Source organism: Carettochelys insculpta, chromosome 25, assembly GCF_033958435.1.
Source record: "Carettochelys insculpta isolate YL-2023 chromosome 25, ASM3395843v1, whole genome shotgun sequence".
Classification (NCBI taxonomy): Eukaryota; Metazoa; Chordata; order Testudines; family Carettochelyidae; genus Carettochelys; species Carettochelys insculpta.
Genome location: NC_134161.1, coordinates 6,753,062 through 6,776,329, shown reverse-complemented (window position 1 = coordinate 6,776,329; position 23,268 = coordinate 6,753,062). Strand labels below are relative to the sequence as shown.

The 23,268-nt window shown below is 45.7% G+C and overlaps 2 protein-coding genes across 5 annotated transcripts in view; one reads left to right on the top strand and one right to left on the bottom strand.

Annotated features, from left to right (window-relative positions):
- MCAM (melanoma cell adhesion molecule) overlaps positions 1-2,890 on the top strand; it is a 35,632-nt gene extending 32,742 nt beyond the window's left edge. The window contains exon 17 of the mRNA XM_074976930.1: positions 1,101-2,890. Coding sequence (XP_074833031.1) covers positions 1,101-1,130 — 30 coding nt within the window. The 3' untranslated portion in view covers positions 1,131-2,890. The remainder of the gene's footprint in view (positions 1-1,100) is intronic.
- Positions 2,891-4,311: 1,421 nt separating this feature from the next.
- CBL (Cbl proto-oncogene) overlaps positions 4,312-23,268 on the bottom strand; it is a 60,444-nt gene continuing 41,487 nt past the window's right edge. For 2 of the 4 annotated variants that reach the window (XM_074976824.1, XM_074976825.1), the window contains 7 exons: positions 21,762-21,890; positions 20,521-20,898; positions 19,589-19,683; positions 18,916-19,071; positions 18,315-18,418; positions 12,661-12,843; positions 4,312-9,238 (listed from right to left, as the gene is read on the bottom strand). In XM_074976824.1, coding sequence (XP_074832925.1) covers positions 8,958-9,238; positions 12,661-12,843; positions 18,315-18,418; positions 18,916-19,071; positions 19,589-19,683; positions 20,521-20,898; positions 21,762-21,890 — 1,326 coding nt within the window. In that variant the 3' untranslated portion in view covers positions 4,312-8,957. Of the gene's footprint in view, positions 9,239-12,660; positions 12,844-13,546; positions 13,673-17,473; positions 17,604-18,314; positions 18,419-18,915; positions 19,072-19,588; positions 19,684-20,520; positions 20,899-21,761; positions 21,891-23,268 lie in introns of those variants that run through there. The other 2 variants (XR_012642512.1, XM_074976826.1) reach the window with 2 other exon arrangements.

Here is a 23,268-nt window from a genome sequence, read left to right as displayed (position 1 = left end):
AACTGCTTTTCCAACTGCCATCAGCTTTCTCTTCTGCATCTCCAGCTCTCAGGATGGACCAGGCCACTTCCCCAGGCTCCCAGGAGAGAGCAGATACAGGGCCTCAGGTTTCCCTGCCCCCTTTTCCTTCGCAGTCATCTTGGGCTGAAGCTAAGGGCTGTAGGAGTTGCAGGGCAAGAGAATCTCTGGCCTCGGCAACACCTGCATGAGGATTCTCGGCTCTCTCGACACTAGGAAGATGCTGAAGTTGCATCTCCACTGCAGGGTTTTTCAGGACTGACTGGTTTCGACATTCCAACGTTGAAATAAGTTGTTTCTGAAAAGAGCCTTCACGCTGCAGGAGCCCTTCGAAATGGAGTGTCCACACCAGAGAGCCCATTTCAAAATAAGAGCCATGCTGGGAGGCCAATTAAGTCACAATTACTTCTGCGGAGCACACACTGAGGCAGTTGTGTAAATGCAAGGGGTGGGGGTCTACGGGTGGAGTTGACGACCTGGTTAGTTCAGAGTAACAAGCTTTGCAGTGTGGACACAAGGGGTTTCTTCTGGAAAAAGTTTTTCTGCAACCCCCACCTCCCACACCACCCCAGTGTTGACAAGCCCTAAGAACGGGATGTACAGAGGCCAAGGGAGGACGTGTCCCGGGCCATGGAACTGCAAAGAGGAGGAAAAGAAGGCAGCAGCCCGAGCCACAGGGCTCTGCTCTGGGGAAGCTGCTCCAGCGGGTGTAATTAAAGAGGCAGCCTGTCATTCCCACCCCCGTGCTACCCCAGCTGGTACAGGTTTGTTCTGGCTGTGTACTCGGAAGTGCTTCAATATGCCAGGGTTCCAACTGGGCAGCTCCAGTTCAACAAACTTGTTCCTTGGTTTAATGCAAATAGGTGTGTATGAGTGCACGCCCCTCGTAGCCCTCACACCATCACTCAGTCCCCCAGCTGGTACCTCCGCTGTCCATGCCCACTGTCAGGGGTTACTCACCTGGGAAACCGTTTCCTTGGACTGGCTCTGAGCAGCTGGTCTATCACACGTGAGGGTGGCGGGGAAGGGAAACACGCACTCTGATCACCTCTAACTACTGGTTTCTTGTCTGTGGCTTCAAGGCAGAGAAATACATCGATTTGAGGAATTGAGTGAGGGACCCACCACGCGTCTTTTCCTTTCCAACCTTTCCTGTTCCCGAAACGCCGCCTCCCAACCCTGCTCTGGTCCCTGGGGAGCGTGGCCAGACACCTTGAAATGCATCAGAGCGTCAGGACTGCTCTGCAGGGAAGAATATGTCAGCTCCCATCTCCCCATCTGAAAGATGTCACGACAGCAGCAGCGAATCTGGACTGGCTTACCGCTTCGGAGAGGCCAAGAACGAATTCCTGAAAACATCCACATTACCCTGATGTGTGGAAAAATTCAAGGCCTTATCAGGAATCTTAGTGTCTTATTGTTCCAGGTGTGTGTGTGCGCGCGCAAGGTGGGGGAATTGGAGAACCTTTGACCTAAAATTCACAGCAGATAAGCCCCCCTCCTGCAAGTTGACTAGAGTGCTAGGGCAGTCTGAGTAGGTCAGGGCTAGCTTTGTGCTTTAAATTGGAGCTCCTCCTAACCACCATACAACCTTGCCACCCCTACAACATTAGCAGCAGCTAGCTAAGCCTCCGAGCAGTAGATGCACAGTTCGAATTACAACTCAGGAGTGGAATTTACCCGGTGGGTTCTAGGATGCCAAATAGTTAGTTCTCTTAGCTTTTCTCTTCTCTGCTCTTGTTTTGCTGCCTTCGCTGTAGCGCCTCATCTTGCACCGGTTAAATGCAGGGTGAACACTCCGTTCTCTGAAGAGCAAATTTTGTTTTTCCAAGTGACTCTGTTGAGAGCACATATGCGAAAGAAAAGGATTTCTGTTCTACGTGCAGTAGAAAGCAGGGCCTTCTAGTTCAGAGGCGTTGGCAGGGACTGGATCCAACAATACACGAACACAGAAGTTTTAAAGCTATAGAACGTAGCATTGCTTGGTTGAGGACTTAGACCATTTATCCACCAGCTACCTGAGGAAAGAAGCTACTCTGGAGAGATTTCTAACTCAGCTGTACAGCTGCTGTTAGGAGCAGACCCCTGCAGCTGACTGTGACTAGACTTCTGAAGAGAAGCTATTTGGCAGGCTTAGAAAGTGGCACTTCTCTAGGGTTTCTTGGTTTGTTTGTTTTAGTTCCCTTCTTTTTTAAAAGTAAAAGAATCACGACTTGGGAAAACATTACACATCGTTGCCTAAAATCCTCCGCTCTGGCGTGGGCCAGGGTGACAGGTACCAACTGTGAGCAAGAAGGGAAACTGACAGAACTGAGCTCCCACAGAATAATGAATTGGTGCTCGCTCTCACTGGTACCAAACAGAAGACAACCTTACTGATAAACCCCAACCTGCAACCAGATACGGGTGTGGCTTCCATCATCCCTGTGACCTCTCCTCCACCCCAGGGGGAACACTTAGGAGATAAATCCCTTGCTTTTCCTTCTTCGTTCCTCTTAGAGAAGTAACCAAGTTGCAGAACTTGTTTCATCCAAGCACGCACCTCTCCCTAAGCTGCTACTTAAACAGCCATTTATTTTCCATTCCACCAACACTTCAGCAACAAACAGCCTTACGTTACCGCTGGGCAAAACGATAGCAGCTCCTTTCCTATGCATCCAACTTCCTCAGCGGTTAACAAGAATCTTTGCAGCTGCAACCAACTCATCAAACAAAAAGGATGAGCTGTACCTGTGAGCTAGAATATCAGAAGCAAAAGCTTTTGTTTTATATATATATATATATTTTTGTTGGTCTGTGTGTACATTTAAGAGTTTGTCCAATATTTGCAGGGTTTTTTTATATATATGTGAAAATAAAAACCTAAAATACATCCAGACTCTCTGTACTTTGTCTCAATTAACAGTGGTGCAGTGAGAAAATAAATCCGGGGTGGCGACCGTCCTTAAGCGCAGATTGTAAAACACGACTTCAGTGCATGTGCTTTCATCTCCTTCTCCTTTCAATTCCCTTTGTAACATACCCTCTCCCAACTGGGTCAAGAGCTACTACTGCATTCCCACTTAGACACAAGAACTAGGGGGCTTGTCCGTCACACACGGAACTTGCTTTAGAACCAGTTAATTCTGTAGCTGGGCTGCTGCTAGAGATGAACCACGTAGGAGTGTTTCAAGACCGACCTGTGGACAGTTGTCTCTCATAAGCTGGGCCCTACCAAATTCACAGTCCGTTTTGGTAAATTTCACAGGTATGGGCTTTTAAAAATAGTCAGTTTCTTCATTTCCGCTGCTTTAATTTGAAATTTCACACTGCTGCCTTCGCAGGCCCTGACCCAAAAAGGATTTGTGGCGTGTGTGTTTGTGTGGGGTGGAGGTAGGGTAGTGCCACCCCATACTGCTGGGGGTGGTGCTGCCTTCAGAGCTAGGTAGCTGAAGAGCAGTGGCTGCTGAGCAGGGAGCCCTGCTCTGAAGGCAGAGCTGCCAGTAACAGCAGTGCAGAAGTTAGGGTGGCCTGGTGTGGTCTTCCCACCCTTCTGTGCTGCTTCTGGCAGAGTCCTGCCTTCAGAGCAGGACACCTGGCCGAGAGCTGTTACTTCTAGTTGCCCAGCTGTAAACGCAGCACAGAAAAAAGGGTAGCAAGACCTCAACTCCCCTGCAACTCTCTTTTGGGTCAAGAACCCCAGTTTGGGGAACGCTGGTCTCTCCTGTGAAACGTGTGAAGAGTATAAGCACACAGAAGCTCAGGTTTCACCGTCGGTGATTTTTTCATGACTGTCAACTTGGTAGGACCCAATACAAAAGTGCTCATGTTTACCTTCCACTCACCCCAACCCAAGAGAATGAGGCCTCTCCAGTACCAGTTGGCATTGCCCAAGGAGTACATGCTTTCCTAGAATCCCAGCAGCTGGCTATAGGCCTTTTGTCCTCTATTTCCCACAAATGGCTTTTACTCAGAAGAGACGTGAGCGACACCCCACGTGTTAGCAGGAAGCCAAATTTCTGTGGATGGGGAGGATGCCTCACTGAGAAGGGCTGGGCAGTTTAAGACAAACTTGCAGTGTCTCAAGGCTTGTCTGTACTGGAGTTTCTTCCATTTTAACTACCCTGGTATGGCTGGCACGGGGCAGGGGGGAACAGTGTTCTCGCCCATTCCAGTTCAGGAAGTCAAATACACCATGTACCAGCAAAATTTCATCCAAGCTAGAGTTTGTACTGGTATAATGCCACCAGTGTGTAACAACCTGTATATCAAGCAGACTGTTGTACTGGTAGATCTTTTCCAGAACACATCAGCCCTTAGCTGTCCACCCCAATAAAGCCTATTTGTACTAGGATGTGACCAATAACCTTTTATCAGTCTCTTTGGTTGCTAACGACACTCCATCAGTAGTTTTCACCTTCTAATATGCTTCCCTGTTATATAAAATGTGCTTGTGACCATTTCAAGAGCAATACTAGTCCACGAATCACATCATTAAGACCACCTCACTGATATGCTACAACAAAGGAAATTTATTTAAAAATAAAACTTTGTTTTGTTTTTACTGACAGGTGCATGAAATTCAAAACAAAAAAGCTCTTTAGTGGGCTGCATACAAGAATGAAAAAAATTAATAAATAACATTAGTAAAACCTCTAAACATTAACAATGTCTTTGCAAAACAAAATGAAGACTTTAAAATCAAATGAACCTTAAAGCTCAGCGACTCTCTGTAAGAATATTTACCTTCTGTTTTTCTTATTCTTTACAGGTCTGAAAGGATTAAATACTGCTAATATAAATTTTTTTATATTAATGACACTATTATACTTTTTAAAATATTTTGTGAAAATCTCAACAGTTTAACACTGATATTATATAAATTGGTATTTGTTATTCAAGAGAAATAAAGCTACTCTTCCTCCCCCACCATCAATTTAAAAAAAAAAAAAAAAATTTATATTAGGAATTTTAAAAATAATAATTTTCTTGCTTCCCGCTCTGATTTTAAACTGGGGTACATTTTAAAAAAGCCACAAGAATTGCATTTTTGTCCTTAGCTAAAATGCACATGTACAGCAGTTACTCTGTCCCTATATTAGCTGGAAAGATGTAAAGGGTCTTAGTGCATAAAGCAATGTGCTGATCCCCAAATCTATCCAGCTGCCCGGGGATTTGGGCGCAGCTAGGGACACATGGGGAAAACTGGGTTTACAAAGAAAGCAAAAGCCACTGCAAACCAGCAGAGAGGCACAAACTGCTTAATGCTTAAAAATCGGCAGCAGCTGTAGAGAGGAACAGGACACAGGCAGGTCAGCAGACAGCTTTCTCAACTGTACCGGCGTTCCAGCATGGCTGTTGCCTGCAAGAGAACCAGGAGGGAGGCGTCTACACAGTTGGGAGGGTGATTAATGCAAAGGAGTGGCTGGAAGCTTGGAAGGGGACATACAGTACATCTCTGCAGCCACAGCTACCTGCTGATTGTCACTTGGTGAAACATGCACAGGCCCCACTCTGCATTTTAGCCCTCATCTCTCACTGCACCGTGTATTTTGCTTGCTTTGTTTCCTGGGGCAAAAGGTGGGGGACAAACAGCATTTTTACAACCAGAACTCTGATTTTTGTTAAAAGCAAAAAGAATCTTGAATTACAATTCTACTATCTTCACACTGAGCTCAGTACAGCACCAATCCAGACAAGTCACTGTTAGTTACAGGGCTAAAGGTAAGAAACTGCCACAGCTGAAATGCTACAAAACACAGTGTCATCTTTGAAGTGACGCTCACCCATCTCTCTCCCTTCCTTCCCATTCCCATCAAAGCAGTTTCACTTGCAGGCATCTCTAGTCTAGTTGAGGCTCTTAACCTTTTACACGAGGGTCCTCAGCCGAGAGCAGCATCCCCTTAAAGGCACGAGACATTTGGCTTCTTTTTTCATTTCTTAGTAAGTAAAATAAAAAGTTGACCTTTTCGAATAAAAACACAGTTTGGGGGGCGAGGGAGGGGGAATCACAAGGTCACCCCTGCAAAAGAAAAGCAGCAAGGAAAATACACTCCCAAGCGCCTTCACTTGACTCCACAGAGAACCACCTTGGGTCGCACAGTTGGCTCGGCTATGATTTGGCTTCACTCAAGAGACCGTAACATTATGCGTTCAAGGAGAAAAAGCCACTTGAGTTTCTCAGAAAAGTTTAAGACACCACCAGCAGGTAGAAAGGACACGTGCATTAAAAACCACGTCAGACGCACACCATGAAGATTGCCTTCAAATCCTGGAATGATGTCCACAGACAACAAACTTCTGAGGCTGAACCCCCAAAAGGGGTCCGCCAAAGCTTCGCTAGGCAGGATCTAATTAGCAACAGGGCAAGCCTGTGAAAATGGACTGCCCACAAGGACTAGGACACAGCTGCTTTGAACAACATACACACTTCTGGGCAGGACAAGAGTTAAGGCTTTTCAGCTGGTTACATTTCACTACCACTGCAGCAATGGGTGAAACTACAGCCACAGTACATGCTGACACGCCCACACTAACCTTGCAGAGAATGTTATGAGCAAATTGGCTGCAAAACCAACACAGACTTCGTGGCAGCTCTGGAGACCCATTCCGAGAAGAGTAGAATTGGCAACAGAAAGGTCTACTTGCTTCCGAAGCAAGTTCTGGACTAAACACAGAGGAGGAAACTATTCTGATACTCCAAAAATTGCTTGGTCGGGATCTAAATTATCATTGTGTCATAAAGATATAGTAAGAGAACGCAGCTGCCCTGGTACCCAACTCAGCTGTTCCAGCATTACATCATCATCTCAACAAGCTCTGAAAGACATGCTGAGGAAGGCCTGCTATGTATCATCACTCCACTTCACACGAGACACCACACATTAGCTGCTGTCCGTAAAGCAAAGGAACAGGAAGAACAGTACGTTTCCTGGAGGGCGGACAATCACTCTTCCCTTTACAGCTCAGGCTGTATGGAGGCTGCCGTCAGTGATGCCCATGCAACTGATGAAGAAGTCTCAAGACTGGACTACGTCATTACAGTGAACAGTCATTTTCTACAGCTCACACCAATAGGGCTATGTTTGCAAATTTCACCTCTGGCACTGAAATAAGAGTCCCGACGGGCAGTGATCCTATGGCACAGACAGCTGCTGTCTTGAGCATTCCAGATCATATTTTCTTGACCAGAGAAGGGAGAAAAGAGGACAGTTCATGCGTTCATATCACCTGGATCCCATTGCATGTACAACAGTAAGGCTGCAGATTCAGAGAGTAACATTATACGTTCCATATAAAATGGAAATCCAATGGGTTGCTCACTTCCGTAGCATTTGCCATCTTGTTAAATGCCCTCTGTGTCAATTTCAGGCTCCTAATCTGAGATCAGGGATCAGTTACCAGATTCTGCACAGGGATGAATGACATCAGTCACGCCCTAAAGATACTTCAATCCATAAATCTTCATGTAGTCACTCCTGCAGTTCATCACAATACTGACATTCAAACAGTGAGCCAAATTACTCTGACCACGATCTGAAAAGCTAATGTGCACCAAACACGTGCGCCTTTTGTTCGTCTGTCAATGCCTATTTGATTAATACCCCTCTGAAGGCATCGATCACTCTGCAAACACTGAAGGTGCACAAATTGAAAGAGACTAAGGAAGCAGGAGACGAGCGAGTCAGGTTTTTCTAAAATATGAAGCGAACATCAACTTTTCAAGTCCAGTTTGACGGCTTCATAAAACACACCACTTCCCTGTTCTCCTGACGGACACAAGCTCCGACCGTTCCCTGGTATAACAAAGGGAAAGCAAGTTCTATGCTATTGGGCCAGACAACCTCGCAGAGAACTCAGTTGCATTTTTACTACAAAGCAGACAGGAGACAAAGGAGATACATCAGCCGCACCTACCTACTCCACAAACGACCTGGCGCACAGGTGGGTGGCTCCCACAAGCGCTCTCTACAGGAAGGGCTGGAATGTGTGTGAAGGCTGCTAGTGTGCTAACAGCCACCATGCAATCAAGATAAATAAAACATTGTGTTTACCAGATGCAACATTCGTATAGAGAGAGAGCATGGGAGCATCTGATGGCAGCTGCTCAAGTCCAGCACAGCTGTAATCAAGTTTAAGCACTGAAGCACAGAACACTCCCTGCTAAAAGGATAAGCAGCAGCCAGTCCGCCATGCCTATCCCACCAAAAGAGCCCCCCGCCCTCCCATCACATTCACTATACCTAACTCCCTGGAATCCAGCGCTGACAACGTGACAGACAGAGAGAAAACCATCTCCCAGCACTAAGGATTTAAAAATACCTGACTGCCGCCAGTCACACTTGTATCCCAGCTGAAGGAGAGGACTTCGATCACAAGCAATACTTACGGGTACAGGAAAAATGCCACAGCAGACGGAAGCAATCATTTCTTCCCAGCTTTCCTATTTATTCCCCACAGTGAGCCACCTACAAACTGCTCTAAAAAGCCTGAGCCAAACACGCAGCAGCAAACAGGTCCCAGCCTAGTACCATGAACCACAGGGCACACCACATCAACCTGGAGATTTTCAGAGCATTCAGTTAGAATTCACAGCACAAAACACTCCCCTGCCCCCCAGAGCGTGAGCTCAGGAATCACTTGTTATAACACCTATTTCTCCCAATGCCCTCTGAACCAAATCTGTACTCCCAAACAAGAGGTGGGGGGTGAAGGACTCCAAAATGATGGCAAGACACACACGCACACACACACACACACGCACACACCCCTCCGCTCCGTTTCATTCCATTGCTTTGAAATCAGGAACCACAGAACCCTGGTAACCGATTCTCTTAAGAGGCAGGGCTGAATTCAGCTCAGTCTCTCTCAAGGAATCCCTTCCCCCTTGCAGTTGCAGCTGGGCTATGGGCTGCCCAGGCAGTTGGTCCACAGAAGTTCTAGGTCAGGGAGGTGATCTGCTATGTGGCCACATGAGCAGGGGAGGAAATGGAGACAAATTCCCGGAGAATATTCTTGGCCATTTCAATATTGTTATGTGCAATGACCAGCGCTTTCTGAATGTCCTGATATGAGTATCCCTGGCTCATAAGGTTCTCAATCTCACTGGAAAGATGGGGCGAGGCGCTGACACCACCGCCGGCACCTCCCTGCTGGCAGCTCCCGGCTTTCCGTTCAGAGTTTATCCTCCGCGGTAAAGGCTTTGGTGGCCTTTCTGGGACTTGAGCACCATCAGAAGAACCTACCGAGAGAAACAACTGTGTTATTTTGCAAGACATGAAGTCTGCGTTGCATTGACCAGCAGCTTTAAAAATGTAGTAAGTACAGGCCCAGTATGAGGCCTTAGGCCTGAACCAAAGTAATGGTCAAGACTTTGCAGCTGTGAGCTAAAGGAATGCATTACTCACAGAAGTTGGCAAGAAGAGGGTTGACGGTGCATAAACATATCTACCTAGCATATTGAAGTAGGTACATGGTACCAGAACTCCCTACCCCGGAACATTGCACAGATAAGAAAGAATAGGCCAATCCATCCCAATGATGGGCAAAAGGGTAATATGGCAGGTACATGGTACCAGAACTCCCTACCCTGGAACATCCCACAGATAAGAAAGAACAGGCCAATACATCCCAGTGACAGGGGCAAAAGGGTAATATGATGGATAGAGTTGTTTTGTTCGAACCAACATGTACAAGGTGAGAGGCAGCACCTAGAAGGGTCGTACCTCAATACGTCAGGAGTGATGTGTAAATTGTTTGTACCTGTATTTAAGAATGTACTTCTGGGATGTGGTCTGGGTCCGGCTGAGGGGGCAGTGGACTGAGCTGAGTCCATTGACCGTGGGTCCATATTTGTAGTATGCCCTGACTTAGACTGAGAAGTCTACAGGGAACTACTATTGCGTCCAATACGGCAATAAACCTGGCTGACGTGCCTTTGCACCTTACTAGACTCTGTGGTCATTGGGGGTTCTCCTCAGGTCTGCTGTGTCAGCTATCTGCAGAGCTGGGGCAGCACACAGAGGGAACACACGCACACAGCCAACTGATACATTGGAGAGAGCAGAGCAGATGCGCTTACCCATCAAAACAACTGTAATAAGCACTGGTTTTCGAACCAGGATTTCAAAAAAAGTCTCAAGTCACCTCTTCCCAGGCAGCCTGTCCTTTCAACTGATATCAATTTCACCTGCCTGCCAGGTCAGTTAATCTCATCTCCTCCTCTTTGTTGCAAAAGAGGGGTATGAAAATTTAAGCAAATGGGAGTTGTCTAGTTAAGTCTGCATGACAGACCTCAGATATCAAAACTAGAGTAAGAGAGGAGTCTGGGAAAACCATCCACGTATAAGGAACATGCCAAAGATTCTACCATGCATACCAATGTGTTTCTACGGCTTTGGAAACCCCCTTGCGTGGCCACTTGCAGATTGCTTAATTTATCTTTTCCACCGAGACCTGGCCTTTCTGGTCCAAGGGCAGATTTTCTCCTGTTTTTGCACTTCTTCACCACATCCCCCACTCCCTCGACAACAGGTTCAGTGCAGGGGCACCCCACCTAGCAACAGTGATCCTGCTTCAGCCAATCAGCAAACTCAGCCTCTTCTGCCTTTCCTCATAATGAATTACTGCAGCATCTAACTGCCTATGGACCACATGTTTTATCCCCTTATGACCTGGTAAGAAGATGATCAGTCACTTATTTGCCAGTGGAAATCTGTCTGTTAGATTTCACTGTTTGGTATCCCACGTTCCTTTCAGTTTTCTTCTAATTTTCACTTTTGACAGCTGTGGAAAACATTTTGTCCAATTGTGCAAATCACTGGAAACTTTTCAACATGTGAACATCTTGAAGAAAGTTTAATTTGCCTTTTGGGGGTAAACCTTCAGATACCTGAAGATGGCATTTTCCCAGACCATGAACTTCGAAAGAGTACAAATCCTTTGAATAAGAACTCCCAAACCATCTAGCGGAAAGGAGCCAGGCCTGCAGCACTGGTACCAGGAGGCCCTCACTGTAGAATCACCATGATACAGGCTTTCTGAAAAAACGTACAGCAAAAGCACAAAATGTATGGGTATGGGAGGGCAGGGAGGGGCTTGGGTGGGCGGCTCTAAGAGCTCGCAGAGCTTGGGTGGCTGGCCAGCTTGTGGGACTTGTGGAGCTCAGGCGGCTGGCCCGGGCAGAGCAGGGCTTGGGCGGCGTGTCCTAGCCGAGTGGGGCTTGGGCAGCTCAGGCTGAAGGGTGGGCGAATGGCTGGCCCCTGCAGCATGGAGCTCAGGTGGCTTGACATGGTGAGTGGCTGGCTGGCACTGGTAGCGTGGGGCTTGGGCAGGTGGCTCGGGCAGCTAGCCCATGGCTGGGTGGGGTGGTTGGGTGGCTGGTCCCAGCAGCACAGGGTTCAGGCATCTGGTGAGCAGGTGGCCGGCTGGCCTCAGCAGCTGGCAGGCGAGTGGGTGGCTGGCCTTGGGAGCATGCGGCTTGGGCAGGCAGGAAGTGGGCAGCCCTTGAGGCGGGCACGGGACTGAGGCAGCTGGCCAGCTGGGGCTGCACCAGGCAACCACAAGGAGCCAAGAGAAATTATTTGTGCTTATTTTTAATTTTAAATAACATTTTTATATCAAGCTTTTGTGTTTATTTCAAATTACAAACTGAATTGTTTGTTAAAGCGGGGTTGGGTGGCGGTAAAGAAGAGGTGGGGGGGCGTGAGGGCCTCAAAAATCAAAAGGGGGACATGATGCCAAAAAGTTTGGGAACCGCTGGTCTAGTGGCTGGAGGCGGAAACAACCAGCAGGTCCCTCTCTCCACAGAGTGGCATCACCAAACAGTTTCAGAACACTTGCGCCATCTGCTGGCAACGAACTCCACCCAAGAAGATCAAAGTTTGGCCTTTCTACCACCTTCGCCTGCAGAATTTTTCATGTCTTTAGGGGCAGTGACAACCTTGGCCCTCAGACTGACCTAATTTCCACAGAGGATTCTTGAGGATCAATTAAATATGATGGGTTCTGCCAAGTGCTTACCCAAACTCTAAACGGTTCAAATGGCTAGTGCAGCCCGTATCAAGGTCTAAATCAAATCGAAGCCCTCAGGGTTGGAGCACCCATGCAATTCAGAACTGATTTTGCTGAAGTGTAAGGCCCATAACAAGGCAGTATACAAAAGCTTCAAAGACCTGTAGCAAATTATCAGACACCAAAGCTACAGCTACATTACATTCCCCTTTCGGAGGAGAGATGCAAATGATGGAAATAAAAATGCAAATGAAGCGCTGATTTATAAATCTCACACTTCATTTGCATAATCTTCAATCATGTTTCTGGAAGAGACTTTTCCGAAAGCAAAAAACAGCCATCTAGACAGGGTTCCTTCGGTGGGGTAAAAAAGAGTTTCAAAAGAATGCTTCTTCCTGAAATGAATAAGAAGGATCCTTTCAAACTCCCCCTGCCCCCGCCCCGAAGGATCCCCGTCTACATGGCTGTTTTGCTTTCAGAAAAGTTTCTTCCAGAAACCTGACAGCAGATTATGCAAATGAAGCGTGAGATTTGTAAATCAGTGCCTCATTTGCATTTTCAATCTCCCTCATTTGCACTCCTCCTCTGAAAGGGGAATGTGATTTAGCTGAGCACAGACCAATTCAAAAATCAGGAGGGAAGGGTGTTGACCTGTGATGGGATCAACATCCAGAGACATTCGGCTGAAGGCAGACGTGGCATTGGAGATATCAGAGAGTGTGCGGCGAGCAAAGGTGATTGGTAAAGGTGGTCTGGGGATATCATATCCATCTTCTTCGTTCTCAGATTCTTCTGGGCCATTGCTGGTATTGGCTGCAGCCATATCCCCCTCATCTAGAAAAAAACACACACTATTAGCTCCAAGTGCTCTCAGCCCAGTCTGTGCTAGCCAGGACAGCACTATTCTCTACTGGCTGGAGACGGAAACAACCAGAAGGTCCCTTCTCTACAGATTGGAGGTCACCCAACCGTTTCAGAACACTAGCTCCATCTGCCGGCTACCAGCCATACCCAAAAGCCTTCCTTCTCCTGAGACAGGCTGTATATTCCATTGGCCTCAGTTACGTGCCTTGACTAAGGGTCTCTGTTGAAATCCCGAGTTTAGAGGAAACTCCTTCTGTGAGGCAGTTAGTAAAAAGCATCACTGTGGAAGAAGAAGAGTAAATGCCTCCTCCTCCCTCAAATGATACATTCTCCTTTAAAAAACTGTGCGTCACACAGATGCTCTCTCTTCCACTTTCCTGCTTAACTTTCAACTTTACACAATGCTTGTAGAGCAATGCATACACCTTTTAAGATCAAATCCACCCTGGCAGAGAAGCTCCCTTGGAGTTTTTTCAGCTGGCACTCAATTAGGCAGAAAGTGAAAAGCAGCAGCAGACACACCATGTACTTTTGCCCCACCCATCAACCTCTTGTGGGCAGGTCTACATGCATGGCTGGGGGTTATCCTTTTTTTGTTTTTCTAGTCAAGCTATGTATCTATACACAGCACAGATTTCTAACGCATCACAACAGTATCCAGGGCATCACTTACAAAATGGAATTCATCATTCCACCAGGAAAAGGACACAAACTGTCTTGAGCATGCTCATTCATGGCTACTGCCTTCCAAGAAGCAATAACCAAGTCATTTTGCCACTCTGTTCATGAGACACAGGGGCTGTGAGAAGAGAAAGGTCTTGTATCAGATCCCAAATAGGGTCAAGATTTGGGCTCACCTTGATCCCCAAATGACAGAAAACTGTGGTGTGATATAATCATAGAACATTAAAACTGCAAGGGACCTCTAAAGGACATTGACTCCAGTCACCCGCCCTCACGGCAGGACCAAGCACCATCTAGACCATCCCAGATAGATGTCTGTCTAACCTGCTCTTACAGATCTCCAGCGATGGAGATTCCACAACCTCCCCAGGCAATTTATTCCAGTGTTTAACCACCCCGGCAGTTAGGAAGTTTTTCCTAATGTCCAACCTAAACTTCCCTTGCTGCAGTTTAAGCCCATTGCTTCTTGTCCTACCCTCAGAGGCCAAGGAGAACAATTTTTCTGCCTCCTCCTTCTAATCCTCTTTTAGGTATTTAAAAACCACTATCACGTCCCCTCTAAGTCTTCTCTTTTCTAAATTAAGCAAGCCCCCTTCTCTCATAGCTCACGTTCTCTAGACCTTTTATCATTCTTGTTGCTTTTCTCTGAACCTTCTCTAATTTCTGCACATCTTTCTTGAAATGTAGTGGCCAGGACTGGACACAACACTCCAACTGCGGCCTAATGAGCACCGAGTAGAGCAGAAGAATGACTTCCTGTGTTTTGCTCTCAACACACCCGTTAATAAATCTCAGGTTTGCTTTTTCTGCAACAGCATGACACTGTTGACTCATATTTAACTTGTGGTTCACTATCATCCTTAAATCCCTTTCCGCAGTACGCTTTCCTAGACAGTCGCATCACATTCTGTACGTATAAAGCTGATTGTTTCTTCCAAAGTGGAGTACTTTGCACTTGTCCTTATTAAACTTCACCCTGTTTACCTCAGAACATTTCTACAGTTTGTTCAGATCATTTTGAATTCTGACCCTATCCTCCAAAGAGGCTGTAACCCCTCACAGTTTGGTAGCAGTTGCAAACCTTATAAATGTACTCTCTATGCCAATATCTAAATCGTTGATGAAGATACTGAATAGAACTGGTCCCAAAACAGACATTTGCGGAACCTCACTTGTTATGCCCTTCCAGCGTGACCGCGAACTATTAATAACTACTCTTTGAGAACGTTCATCCAGCCAGTTTTGCACCCACCTTATAGTAGCCCCATCTAAATTGTATTTGCCTAGTTTATCGATATGAAGATCATGTGAGACTGAATCAAATGCCTTACTGAAGTCTAGGTATTCCACATCCACTGCTTCTCACTTATCTACAAGACTCTCTTCTGTCAAAGAAAGCTATCAGACTGGTCTGTTAGAATTCGTTCTTCACAAATCGATGATGGCTGTTACCTTCCACCTTATTTTCTTCCAGATAAATTCCTGAATTATTTACTCCATTATGTTTCCCCGCGTAGAAGTTCAACCAACTGTTCTGTAGTTTCCTGGGTTGTTTTTTTTCGCCCCTTTTTATAGATAGACAATATATTTGCCCTTTTCCAGTCTTATGGAATTTCTCCTGACTTCCAGGACTTTTCAAAGATGACAGCTAAAGGTTCTGATACCTCCTCTATCAGCTTCTTAAGTCTTCAAGGATGCACTTCATCAGGCCCTGGTGACTTGAAGACTTCTAAGTAATTTTTCACTTTTTTTTTATTTTATCCTCTAAACCCAACCCTTTCCCCACTAGCATTCACCATGTTAGACATTTCTGCATCAGACTTCTTAGTGAAGACCAAAACAAAGAAGTCATTAAGCACCTCTGTCATTTCCAAGTTTCTCAATATTGTTTCCCCCTCCTCACCGAGTAGTGCATCTACCCTGTCCTTGATCTTCCTCTTGCTTCTAATACAACGTCTTCTTACTACCCTTTATATCTCTAGCTAGTTTGAGCTTTTTTTGGGCCTTTGCCTTTCTCATCTTGCCCCTGCATACATGTTCTATGGCTTATATTCATCCTTTCTAATTTTTCCTAATTTCTACTTTTTATATGACTCCTTTTTGATTTTGAGATCATGCAAGATCTCCTGGCTAAGCCACGGTGATCTTTTACCATACTTTCTATATTTCCTACACAGCAGTGTAGCTTGCTTTTGGGCCCTTGATAATGCCCCTTTGAAAAACTACCAACTCTCTTCAGTTGTTTTTCCTTAGCCTTGCTTCCCATGGGATTTTACTGACCAGCTCTCTGCGTTTATCAGAATCTGCCTTCCTGAAATCCATTGTCTCATTTTTGCTGTTCTCCCTTTCACCATTTCTTAGAATCACAATTTAATGGTAACTTTCTTCCAAGCTGCCTTCCACTTTCAAATTCTCAACGAGTTCCTCCGTATTTGTTAAAAATCACATCGAGAACTGCTTTCCTAACCCCCAGCAGCTTTTTCCACTGACTGATATAAAAAATTGTCATAAATGCAGTCCAAGAACTTTCTGGATAGTGTGCACTCACTGTGTTAGTTTCCCACCATATGTTTGGATAGCTGAAGTCCCCCATCACCACCAAATCCTGTGCTTTGGATGATTTTGTTAGTTGCTGAGAAAAAGCCTTATCCACCTCTTCCAGCTAGCTGGGTGGTCTGTAGTAGACTACTAGCAGGACATCACCCTGGGTTTTCTTTTTTTTTTTAAACCACTTTTAACCTAACCCAGAGACTCTTAATGCATTTGTCTTCTGCATCAATCTCCACCTCAATCCAGGTGTGCATATTTTTAAATATATAAGGCAACACCTCCTACCTGTTTATGCTGCCTATCCTTCCTGTACCCTTCTATATCAATATTCCAATCATATGTCTTATCCCACCAAGTCTTTGTGATACCAATTATGCCGTAGTTGTATTTATTTATTGGGACTTCAAGTTCTTCCTGCTTATTACCCATACTTCTTGCATTTGTATATCAGCATCTAAGACATTGATTTGCTTTTGCCTCCCAGTTCTGCCTTGCACCTCTTCTTTCTTTGCTATTATAGCCCATTTTCCCTCGCATTTCCAGCCCAACTCCCAAGTCTCCAGGTTTTTTACTTACCTGTGGGCTTTGGTTACCTGTCCCCATCAAATCTAGTTTAAAGCCTTCCTCACTACATTGGCTCATAGGCCTTTGCCTACTTCATGGAGAATTAGCAACCTGAAACTGATTGAACTAGAAAAGGAGTGTGTTAGACAGGGCGGAATTTCATAATTTCAGTCAAAAATTAATAATAATGATGAGAATTAATAGGAACAGCTGGGAAAAAAAAAGACGACAATTCAGGGCTGATAATTTCCATCCCAGCTACCTACAACCACCACCACTAGGCAAATACAATTTAGATGAGGCTACTAGAAAGTGGGTGCAGAACTGGCTGGGTAACCGTACTCAGAGAGTAGTTCTTAATGGCTCTCAATCCTGCTGGAAAAGCGTAACAAGCGAGGTTCTGCAGGGGTCTGTTTTAGGACCGGTTCTGTTCAATATCTTCGTCAACGATTTAGATATTGGCATTGAAAGTACCCTTATTATGTTCGCAGGTGATACCAAGCTGGGAGGGGTTGCAACTGCTTTGGAGGATAGGGTCATAACTCAAAATGATCTGGATAAATTGGAGAAATGGTCTGAGGTAAACAGAATGAAGTTTAATAAGGACAAATGCAAAGTGCTCCACTTGGGAAGGAACAATCAGTGTCTCACATACAGAATGAGGAAAGACTGTCGAGGAATGACTACAGCAGAAAGGGATTTAGGGGTCATAGTGGACCACAAGCTAAATATGAGTCAACGCTGTGATGCTGTTGCAAAAAAAAAAAAAAAAAGGCAAACATGATTCTGGGATGCATTAACAGGTGTGTTGTGAACAAGACACGAGAAGTCATTCTTCTGCTCTACTCTGAGCTGATTAGGCCTCAGCTGGAGTCTTGTGTTCAGTTCTGGGCACCGCAGTTCAAGAAAGATGTGGAGAAATTAGAGAGGGTCTGGAAAAGAGCGACAAGAATGATTAAAGGTCTAGAGAATGTGACCTATGAAGAAAGGCTGAAAGAACTGGACTTGTTCAGTTTGGAAAAGAGAAGATGGAGGGGCGATATGATAGCGGTTTTCAGCTATCTAAAAGGGTGTCAATAAGGAGGAGAGAGAAAACTTGTACTTTTTCACCTCTGAGATAGAACTAGAGGCAATGGGTTTAAACTACAGCAAGGGAGGTTTAGGTTGGACATAAGGAAAAAGTTCCTAACTGTCGGGGTGATCAAACAGTGGAATAAATTACCAAGGGAAGTTGTGGAATCTCCATCGCTGGAGATATTTAAGAACAGGTTAGATAGATGTCTATCAGGGCTGGTTTAGACAGTACTTGGTCCTGCCATTGGGGCAGGGGGCTGGACTCGATGGCCTCTCGAGGTCCCTTCCAGACCTGGTATTCTATGAAAAATTTTAAAATGATTCCTTTTAGCACCTCAGAGAATCTTAAATTCACGTTGAACTAGCTTCTCTTTACTGACACTGCAGTTCACAGTCTGTAGGCCATGTCAGCTGAACACTTTCACATGACAAACTCTTTACCTGGAACAGTGAGAGACACCTTTGTTAAAATGACAGCTGAAATGCTGTTTCTACTGGGAACCTCATCAATTCACTCCAACCTAACCTCTCTCTTGGGTGTCTTGTAACATGCATTCATGCCCACTCACCAGAAGTGTTTGTGGTCTCCAACCCAGAGGATATTGCCTGGGACTGAATGTTGTACATTGCTTCGTACATACAGCCATCGTTTGCTTGGTCAGACTCCAACACTCTGAATGAAAGGTGGGAGGGAAAAAGCTTCCCATCAGATATACAACAGTAGTTTCTGCCTCACCTAAAATTTGTTATGCAGATTCCTCTTGGATGACCGCTCTGATCCAGAGAAAATATGCTCTCATACCTATTCTGACACCGTCTCCACTGCAGCATAACGGATAACAATTTAACTGCTATAACGCCAAAGTGAGGGAACAAAGCTGTTCCTGGAATGTTACATTTCTATTATCTGCTGGTGTCAAAGGGCCAGTAACAAAAATGGACTGCCCGGGGGGTGGGGGCAAGAGGAACCGGTTCCATTATAAAAGAACTCCAAGCCCAGAGCAGTGTTCACATCTCATTTATCCCACTACTCTAATCTAGGCCTGGTCAATACCAGTGGGGAAAAAGGCAGTAGACTAACCATGGGAATAAAACCCTCAACCAAGATAAATCAACAAGCCTCGTTGGGTGGGTGGGGTTGTAAAGCAGCAGACACAACTGTTGTCTCACCGTAAACCGTGAGTCATTTCCAAAGGCAGCTTCAACTCTGCTTTTTGTGGGGCAGGACCTGGTGGCACCAGAGGCAGAGAGGATGGTGACATATATTCCGTATCCTCGTCGCTTTCAGACTGTTCCCCGGATTGCACTTTTGGCACAGGCAGTGGTCTGGGGGCAGAAGAAAGGCGATCAACAGGACTGGCAAAACAGTCCAAATCATGACTCCAGTTTAAAAAGGTAGTTAATCCAAACAACAAAAATGAGTTTGAAAAGTAGTTAAATCCATGGAATAAGCGGCAGCCATCAGCTATCCAGCACCGAAAGCAAATGCTGTGTTAAGTGAGGTTTTTAAAACGGATTCTGACTGAGGCAACAACCTGGCTTACTGGAATTCTGAGCTGGGTCACTACCAATCCATTATCACTCGGAATTAATAGTTGTAGATCTAATTCTAAAGATACTTCCTGAGAAGATCTATTTTTTTTCTTTTTCATATGTTTTTAACAATTCAGAACTTCCTTTCTAAACACAGGCCATCTGTGGTATGTCTGCTTCTAACCTGGTACCAAAGCATACGGTGATGTGAATAGAGAACCAGAAGTATACTTTTGCCTTCTCTACATTTACAGTATCCTGAAACTGATAAGCTCTAGAAGCAAGGAGCCTTCAGACCAAAGTAACGCACCTGACTGCTAGAGAGTAGATAGCATTTGCAGATGAAGAGGGTTTTATTTTGGGGTGCTCATATTCTGAGCCCACTGGGGGACAACTGTTCAAGTTCTGCAATGAAGAAAGAATAGGTTAGGCACAGCACAACTGTTGGCAGATTCAGAACAAACACGCCCCATCACCCAAAGTACCAATTGGTCTATGAGCAGAAAAAGCTTCTTTGACTTTCTAAATCATCCATTTAAATAAACATCGCTCCTGCAAAGGAATTTGTTGATATCAAAATTAAAATACACACTACCTCTCACACTCTGAAGAAGCTTGGAATGGGAGAAAGAAAAGGGGTAAAAACTGAGAAAGTAAAATGTTCTGGGGGAGCATTTCTTCTTTGCCGAAACACACTGCATCACAGTGCATTATAGGCGGGGCAATATCAGTTCCCAAACTCAGAACATACACCATTACCCCCAAACCAGCTACAAGGACAACAATAAAAATCCAAAGTCAGTAATGATTGTAAATTGCTGCCATCTGATAGCTGCTCAGCGGCAACCATTTAAAAACAAGCAGGGCTCTTAGTCCAGCTGTCAGGCAAGGAAACCGTGCCCTGAAACACCACAATCAACACTACCTGACCACATTCACAGCAGTCACCAAAGGGAAGCCAAAGGACTGAACGCCATAAGGAATGAAGTCTCCTTTGCTACAGGCCACTCTCGGCCATAAAGCAGAATGCTAGGGCCATGACATTCCACAGGAGGATTTTAATGTTCACAGCTCTTGATCCAGCTCTTAGAATTTGTATGAAAGATGTGAACAAAAGTGACTGTTGAGCTCTCTCATCGCTTCAGAGAAGGCTCACACCAGCAGCAATCCCTGTCACTCCCACTCCCAGGAAGTTGTCCTGCCCTAGAGGATGACAGGATGCCACCAGGCCCAGTGACTTACCGCTGGGGTGTCTAGGCTGAGTGTACTCCCATGCCTAGGAGCATCAGGTCTGGAATCTATCTGAGATGGTAGCGAGAATGGGAGCGAGTGCCGGTTTGTCAGCTCTCTACCTGCCCAACTGTCACCAGGACTGAGAGCTACAGATGGCGCTTTTGGAATTGGTCGTGATGGCCACGGCTCCCCCGGACGGCTGGTGGGCACCGGGGGTAGTTTGTCTCTGGAAGGACAGTCTCCTGGTGTACAGGGTAAAGGACGTCTCTGAGGCCGATTCTCTGCCCCAATGGAGTACGGCCTGTCTGGCGGGGGTGGTGGTGGGAGATCTCGGAGCGTTGGAGGTACCGGCAAAGGTTTATCCTTATGGAGGGGACCAGGAGCAGCCTGTAAGACAACATCAGACATTTAAAACTACAGCTTAGCCAGCAGGAAGCCCAGCCCCCCCCGCACTTCCCCGATTAGAAAGCTTCTTACAGGAAGCCAACTCTAGGGCTGCAGTAGAATAGGACATAACTGCCAGCTCTATCCTCCACAGACCATTCGGTACAACATGCAACTATTCACAGCTAGGAATAAATGCTAAGGCCCAGGTTTGCTTTTTTGCAATACCCTCTCACTGCCCACAAAGGCACCATATCTCATGATCTCATCCAATTGCTTGCACAGACTGATTTCCCAAGGCTTTTTTTTTTTTTTTTTTTTTTTTTTTAAAATCAAGCGCTGACTTGTAAGATTGGTTATTTTCCCACCTGACTTCTCAAACGCCAACTCACAAACATGCAAAAACCCCTCAACAGCCACCATTATGTTTCTACCTCCAAATGCTGTGAAGCTTGCGTTTCCTCCCTCTGCTGGTCATTAAGGAAATATGACCATCTCCCCCTGCTCTCCCCTTTCTCCTTCCTTAGTTGCCTCTCTCGAAAAAAAGTGTGTGGTGGAAAAACTAAGAAAGCAAGGGAAAACTGGAAAGAGACCAATTTCACACAGCGAGGCTACGAGATGGAATAAACAGTTGCCCAAATGCAGCCCACATCAGAGGTGTACTGGTTGAAGACTGAGAAGGACAAATTGCTTCTTGGGGAGCCTGGGGGCCCTCTCTGGATGGAAGAAAGGAGCGGGTCTGAGATGATTTATGGAGAGGAAGGAAGAAAAGGTAGAGTGTGAAGAGAGTCAGGAGAGTAAACCACTTTTCCCATATCACCCCCTGCACTCAAAGGATTGTGGGAAGAGTGAAATGGTGACTTCACCTTGGAAGTGGTCCCAGGGCTGGAAGCTCCAGAAGGGATGGACACACGTTGCTGCAGGTCTAGTCGTGGGGGTACTGGGGGAAGAGAGGCTTGCGGAGCCACTGAGAATGGAGAAGGGGGGCGCTCAACCTGAAACAGAAAATTCAGAAAACGAACAAGAGTGAAATCCAGGAGGAGCCATCCTATCAAAAACACCACATCCCTCCTGGCACCTCAAGTTACCTTGCTGCAGCTTGTAATGAAATTATTACTGCAACACTGAATTTGCAGTGAAAGGTGATGTTTGTTTCCTAGCACTGCAGCTGTGAAACGAGAATAAAACCGGATCGCTAACAGGCTTGACTTTGGCATTCAACCACAGGAGCACACACCTAAAAACGCCACTCTCAAACACTTATAAATTGTTTGGTTGGACGAAGTATTCTTTCATACCGGTCCTGGATTTGCAGCAGAGATTTTCTTTTCAACACCAGAGGGCAAGCTCCACTGTAGGCACAGCAGAGCACAGTGGCAAAGCTGTATTACAATGGTGTGCAAGTTGTTCCTTTGCCATGGCGGCACGGCACTTACATCAATCATTAGGATGCACAAGTAGCGGTGTCTAAACCTCCGTTCTTGTCCTTGGATAACAATTTCACCACCTGATAAACCAGAAGAGTCACTCCTTTTTTCCTGATCTATATAAGAGTTGCTTTATGACATAAATTAGTGCATGGGAACTTTGAACAGCTTGACAGAATTTGTGAACTGGTGCTGGCAGATCCAGAGCACTGGCCTACTGCAAACCACAATGGGAGTCGGGTCATGCCAAGGTCGGTATCCTGACCCTCCAAGAAATGACCAGTTGTGGAGCACACATCTCCCAGGTTGTGGTTTGAAGCTTCAGCTGCTGACTACAGAAGACTTCGAAACAGGGATGAATCAATGTGGAAATGAAAGAGAATTTAGAGTATCACTAAATCCAGAGAGAAGATCCTTTATCAGAAGGCACGATTTTATATAAAGTGAAACGAACTATTGAAGACAAGTCGCATTCAAAAACAGTTTTCCCTGCACACCAGCACAGCTCACGGCTGATCAGCAAGTAATGCAATGAACTGTTGGAGGGGGGGGGAAAAAAAAAAAAAAAAAAAGACATCTGCACAGTGAGTCATAAAGAATGCCTTCCTTGCACACAGTTCTCTGGCAGGAAGCAGCCTTGATGGACGGCAGTCATCAGACTTACATTACACAGATTAATCAGACAACATACTCAAAGAGATGACAGTCCAATTTACTACCTCAGCAAAACACACCGCCCACTACTTAGTTCAGTCATCAGAACCTTGGAAAAACTCCTTCTCTAGCTGGTTGCTTATTCTCCTCACTGAGGAATATGACTCAAGTTCTGCTGATAAGACCAATCACCAATCATGAATCAAAATTGGCATTGCTCAGCATGCAGAGTAGTATTATAAATATAGGTCTTGCATTTCAATAGGTGAATATCGTTATATTCCTCTACTAA